The 6799-nt window shown below is 36.4% G+C and overlaps 1 protein-coding gene across 1 annotated transcript in view; it reads right to left on the reverse strand.

Annotated features, from left to right (window-relative positions):
• The window catches only part of LOC121417014 (sushi, von Willebrand factor type A, EGF and pentraxin domain-containing protein 1-like), a 77942-nt gene extending 73431 nt beyond the window's left edge, over positions 1 to 4511 (reverse strand). The window contains exon 1 of the mRNA XM_041610554.1: positions 4343 to 4511. Within this exon, the coding sequence (XP_041466488.1) occupies positions 4343 to 4415 (73 nt within the window). The 5' untranslated portion in view covers positions 4416 to 4511. The remainder of the gene's footprint in view (positions 1 to 4342) is intronic.
• Between the last annotated feature and the right edge of the window lie 2288 nt (positions 4512 to 6799).

Consider the following 6799-nt stretch of genomic DNA (forward strand, 5'->3'; position numbering starts at 1 on the left):
TTCGTTGGGTTGGACTTGTCCTATAAATGTACCAAGAGCCTTTTTATTAGCCAAAAAGTAGATTGATTTCATCGTCTTGTAGTTCTTGGATATTAGACGATACCAGCTGCACGTTATATGTAGCGATATTGAGATGATTGCTATATATATACTGTACAGGTATAGCAATCATCTTCATATCGCTATATTGCTTTGTAATTATTCCTCTACATTTGGGTAGTTGTACGGATGAAATATACCTTATCTAATACAAGAAAATGCCATTTAGCCATATGGGCTATAAGGTAACAAAATAAATGACGGATTTGATGAATTATAAAAATCATACGTATATAATGGGTAATAAAAAATATCAAAATAACATATGGGAAGATATATGACATTATTAGCTCGTTTATTGCATATATATATATAGTGACGAAGAAGGGGCATTTCTAGTACATTTTGTCATCATAAAAGGATGCATGGGTAATAATTAAGTTCCTATTTAATATTATGCGAGTTTAAAATTGTTGCTATTGTGACGTATGAAAGGGACATTACTGAGCACCTTTTAAAATCAATCAAAATAATGAAGGTTCGACATCCGAGCTGAAATGTGATTTGTATATTGAGCTTCTAAACTGAATGTTTTGACCTCCATTATAAGCATCTTGAGCAAGATATGCATCTCATTAAACGGGCAATACAATGTAGTCATATTAAAGTGACATGAAATATGTTTATTTATCCATAATATTTATCTATTTTTTTCTGAATGTCATATAGGCCCTACACAGTTTGATCGTGATAAAAGTACATGTCGTATTTTTTTTTGCATAAAAGTTCAAGCGCCCCGTTATATTCCATCAAGAAATACAAGTGAAACATATGATAGGCCTACATCAAGAAAACAAAGATATGACGAAGAATACAGGGGAGGGAGGGGGGGGCAAGAGAGTGAGTCTGAGCGAGATCAGACAGAGGGGGGGGGGGGGGGGGGGGAGAGAACGGCAATATACAGAGAAAGGTGAGGAATAGAGAGGGAAACTAGCATACCAACGGGGGGCAGACTGGCAGTCCCCCTGACGAGTTTGAGATTGAAGACCTTTTTTTGCTTGTCATTTTTTTTCTGGTGCGAGATGTCCTTTCTATCCTGTTGAGGACCTTTTTTTGCTTGTCAAATTTTTTGGCGGGCGATTTTGCCCTCCCCCCCTGGCATATCCTAGGTACGTTACTGGAGAGGGGGAACACGGCGAGTGCAACGCGTGGATAAAAGGCTGAAAGCGTGGCTCATAGATTGCTTAGATGATACAAAAACATACAAACTACTTAATTCGGTAAGACAGTAACACAAATATTGTTTTGGCTTTCTCTTCATGATTTCATGGAGGGGGCCTGTTGAATATCTTTATGGGGGATTCCAAAATTCTTGGACGGTGAAAAACTTTGAGCAAAACGAGTTAATTAGCATAGCCTGATGAAAGTTATCGCCGTGTCTCGCAGCCGATACTTACACTGTAAACCCTGTGGTGTTAAAACTGACACCAATTGGTGTTAATAGAGGACCACACCCTGAGGTGTTAAAATAACACCCTAGAGATTGAACATAACACCAAAGAGTGTAACAACCATAGGTGTTGTAATAACACCTATAGGTGTAAAACTAATACCACCAATTTAACACCGGTGTTAAATAACTAGTGTGGTTCCTATGTACACCGGTTACCACCACAGTTTTTGCTGTGTACATGTATATGATAATTGTTATTTTGAAGGAAAGAAAAAACATATCATGAAATGCAAAAGGAATCATAATTCTTATCCATGTACATACACAGCAAAAATGTGGTGTTAACCGGTCTACATAGAGGACCACACCAGTTATTTTACACCGGTGTTAAATTGGTTGTGTTAGTTTTACACGTATAGGTGCTATTACAACACCTATGGTTGTTACATTTACACTCTTTGGTGTTATGTTCAATCTCTAGGGTGTCATTTTAACACCTCAGGGTGTGGTCCTCTATTAACACCAATTGGTGTCAGTTTTATCACCACAGTTTTTACAGTGTAAGAGCTGGAATTGGTATAATAGTCTTCCTTTTTTAATTTTATAATCAAGGAAAAGCGGATAAGTGTGAGAACGGGGATGGACATGAAATAATAGAGCTTCCTTTTGTAATAATATTTTGTTCAGTAAATTTTGGTGGGTATTAATTGCCCCCAAACAAGGTTCCCATAGATGAAACATGGAGCTATTATGGATGATACATGGTAATATAAGAGAAGAATAGAAATGTATATAAGTAGAGAAGTAACAGGAATAAATGTTTTTAATCTGTTTATGATTCCTAAACGACGAGATATTGTTTTGCAATTAATTATCAATATCGCATTTCCAGGAGAGTTTGTTATCGATATGAATTTTATCGACGAGACACTTAAATCTTCAATCCAAATGTCAAAAGGCAACGAATCTATAGTATTAATGAATAATTTGTATTTAGTTTTATGAAGGTTAATTGATAATTTGTAAGCTCTGATCCAATTCAAAATTTTAGTTAATTCGGAGTTTATTATTTTTACAAGACTGTGTAAGAAGATCATTGTGAGAAAAACATAGATTTGTGTCATCAGCAAATAGAATGAAAGATAAAATATTTGATGCTTTTTTAACATAATTCATACATGAAATAAACGAAAGGGTCCCAGGATACTCCCTTCCGGCACACCACAATTAATATAAGATAAATCAGAGGAATTGTTATTTCGAGAAACAAAATGTTTTCTGTTAGAGAGGTAATTCCTGAACCACTCCAAAGGCCTTTCCACGTTTGCCATAATCATTGGCGGCGGAAGACAAAAAAATTAGGGGGGACACGTCCCCCCCCCCCCCCCCCGCTTCCGCCGCCTATGGCCATAATGCGATAATTTATGGAGTAGAATGTGAATAATAGTTTCGAATACCTTGGAGAAGTCCAGGAAAATACCCACCATAATGTAAACATTTATCGACAGCATGACCAATTTATCAACAAAGGATAAGGCATGAATTGTACTGGATTTTTTTCTAAATCCAAACTTAATATTTGAAAGAATGTTATCATCACACACAAAAAATAATTGTTCGGCTATAAACGAGTTTTTCCCCAGAATTCTAGAAAGACATGTATAGTAGGGATATGGATCAATAATTGTTAATATTCAATCTATCTCCTGCCTTAAAAATAGGAATGGTCTAGGTCCTATGTAATTCTAAAGTCCTATGTATATGAATGGTCCTATGTAATTCCAAAGTCCTGAAAACAGACCGGTTTCAACTCCTTTCAATCTCTTGCCCCCGTCTTTGGAACAAACTCCCTCCATCTCTTCGAAACCTCTCTTCTCTTAACCTCTTCAAAAAACATCTCAAAACACACTTATATAACCATAAACCTTAACTTGTCTTATGCAATTAACAGCGCTTTGTATCCTCTGGAAAAAGCGCTATCCAATTATTATAATTATTATTAGGGAACCTGTATAACCTGTCCATGAGCTAAAGACAAATTGAAAAATGTAAGCAAGATCGAGGATCAACAATATAATTATGGAATTGTAGTTTTAAGTATAACGTTATTATCAAAGGTTAGTAAGTAACGACCATTTACACAAATGTTTGTGTATAAGAGGCAGAGATATTGTCACAACTTTAAAATATTCATAAAAACACATAATACCTTTTTAAAAAGTCAAACTCGCAAACGAAATACTACGAACAGAAAATAATCAAATCATCATGTTCCACAAGTAATGGAAACATTTACAAATAATGTATGCGAGGAGTCTTGAAATCGGAACAATCTTTAAGCGTAAAGCACACAGAACAAAATACTGGTTTCTTGAGAGAATTTCCGTTTTATGATAAGTAGTGTATTCAATAGCACTTTTGAATTAATGCACCGATAATAACCCTAACCCTTTTTATTCAACTGTTTCCCAGATTTTATTATTGTAATATCTGCAATTTTCCCATGTAATTTATGTAAACTTTGTATGTGCCTTGTGTTTGTTTTTATGATGAATGAAATAAATGCTATCAAATCAATAAAAAATGGAACAACTCCTCTGATTGGTTCCTGGTAAGTATTTTAAAGAAAGTGGGCAGCAACGAGGAAGTTAATTGGTCATTGGCATTTAGCTTTAGATTGTAAAGAAAAATTTAACAAAACTATCTTCGATGGGCTTGCACAAAAATAAGATCGGGTATGTTAATTGTGTTAAATTTTGTCCCATATATTTTAGGCAAAATCCATGATTTTTACTTTTAACATGATGTAAACTTTTCTATAAAGATTACTAGATTAAAAAAACTACTTACCGATATTGAGAACACTTGCATTAGTGTCGACGAACAAGGCCGCAAGGGCGAGAAGCCCAACAAGCTTCCACATATTCGTTTTGATTCGGAGAGGTTCACTCCTGAACTTGAAAAATCAGCTTCAATCTATCACTGTTGTCTCTCAGGATAATAACAGTGAACTGAAAGATTCCGTGAGAAGTGGTATATGATATAACAAAGGAACGGGAGCGGGAAAGTGTCACGGGGCGTCTCCACTTTTGCTAACTCGGCATCTGATTGGTGGGTTACTGCCACCAGCTTTGACACGGTCGATCGCGATTGGCTGGTTCGAGGCCAGGTGTAGCCAATAGCTGATCATGACTGGCTGGATCAGGGCCAGGTTTAGCCAATAGCTGCGGGTATGACTTTGGGGAATGGTGTGCAGAAAGCGTATTTTTCCCCAAGCACGCACTTACGAAAAAAAAATAACTCTCTCTTTTTAGGCAATGGCCCGTATTCTGAACTCGGATTTAAATTAAACCCTGGTTAAAAGTTGTGGTTTATGAAGAGCGCCAAATGGGACACAAATCCATAACAGCGCACATCCAATTTATTAACACCCAAATTGTCTAGGAATGATGACTGAAGTATTTTGAAGTATTTTTCATCATTATGAAAGCAAAATGAAACAAAATAGTAAACGTAAGAAACATACAATATAAACAGAATGTTAGAATTTTGGCTCCCATAATTTCGGCACAGACTTATTGTATAAGTTGCAGAAAACGGGCCTTTGAATCTACAAACCTTGCCTCAATTCTTGATTTTAAAAATGAGAACGTTGACCCTTGGTACCTGCGCATGAGCGGAAATGCCAGGGGAGCGCGTCTCTACTATATACCATTTGGAAAGGGCCCAAACGGGGGGGGGGACAAAATATAAAATGACCTACCTATCATTTGTGGTTTTTTAATGATGGAAAACAAAGTATCATTCGAAAATGACGAAATGACCTTACATTTTGGGTGATTACCTTTTTTACATTTCTTTTTTTGCTTGCCAAATTTTCCGGGGGGAATCCTGGATCCGCCCGTGGTCCCCCTACCTTTGTGGAAAGTTTCCCGCTCATGCCCCCCCCCGGCCCCCGCCCCGCGTCAGAGATAATTAGAACACTGTCGCAGTATATAACTACGCTTCTATAACGCAGAGATTTTTTTAAGCCCTTCAATGACAAAACATCCTTTGTAGAAATCGGTGAATCAAAACATTAGTGTCGACCTGGATTTTGGACAAAAGACATATTTGCAATTTTTCTTCAGGTCCGAATCTTCGGACGATCTTGGTGGACGATCTGCTGTACCGGTCCACTCATTAGGCTTATTAGATTAATAAATTAGATGAGTTATCAATTATTAATTAAGTTGTCCCTTTTTTAGAATGGAATATCGACAAGTTTCATCTCGCAGTTATGAAGAGGAATAGGGAGATATACTCACCATTTTCATATGATGACATTATGTCCTTATAAGATGTCCCGGTCCTATGTCAAAACTCAAAGTAAATAATAATGAGAAATTTCAACTCTCTATCATGTTTATGCGATCCATATCCACCTTACAATTTAACTACAACCTGCTTTAAATAAAGAGCTTTGATTGACCCTTTTCAGATCACAATACCAAATATTTCAAGCTCGCGCTTCGCGCTTGCTGTATTGATTTTCATGATAAATGTATTTAAAATGCCCAGATTTAGGTCTAAATCTGAAACACGTGCGTGCATGTTTATTCACATACGCAGCTTGTTTTCTATCTAAATCATTATCCAGTTTCAGATCAGAATATCAATCATTTTCTGCTCGCCCTTTGCGCTCGCATTACCAAAATTGGAAGATCACCAATCGCTCATCCTTTTCATGATTTACAAAACATGAATAGAGTGTCCCTTTTTAGGTCAATATATACCTATCCTGTTCACAATTACAAAAAGTGCTTAGAGTTTCCATTTTTTGGCAGAAATGTCAACAATGGCAGCTCGCGCTTCGCGCTCTCAATGACATACGAAATGTCTTCATGGCTAACTGCAAGTAGTCCTTAAAGGACAAGTCCACCCCAACAAACGGTCGATTTGAACAAATAGAGGAAAAATCTAACAAGCATAACACTGAAAATTTCATCAAAATCGGATGTTAAATAAGAAAGATATGACATTTTAAAGTTTCGCTTAATTTCACAAAACAGTTATATTCACACCCTTGTTGGTATGCAAATAGGAGACTGATGACATCACTCACTCACTATTTCTTTTGTATTTTATCATATGGAATATGAAATATTCAAATTTTCTCCCTGTTGTCATGTGAAACAACGATTACTTCATCACTGAACATGTGCAATTAGCTTAGCCGGGTAATATAGGAGCGCCTTGAGCACCTAACGAGGTGGATATGTGCGCAATATAAATATCCTATATTATTATTATTGTTGTTTAATTTGG

The sequence above is a fragment of the Lytechinus variegatus genome, chromosome 6 (genome assembly GCF_018143015.1).
Source record: "Lytechinus variegatus isolate NC3 chromosome 6, Lvar_3.0, whole genome shotgun sequence".
Classification (NCBI taxonomy): domain Eukaryota; kingdom Metazoa; phylum Echinodermata; class Echinoidea; order Temnopleuroida; family Toxopneustidae; genus Lytechinus; species Lytechinus variegatus.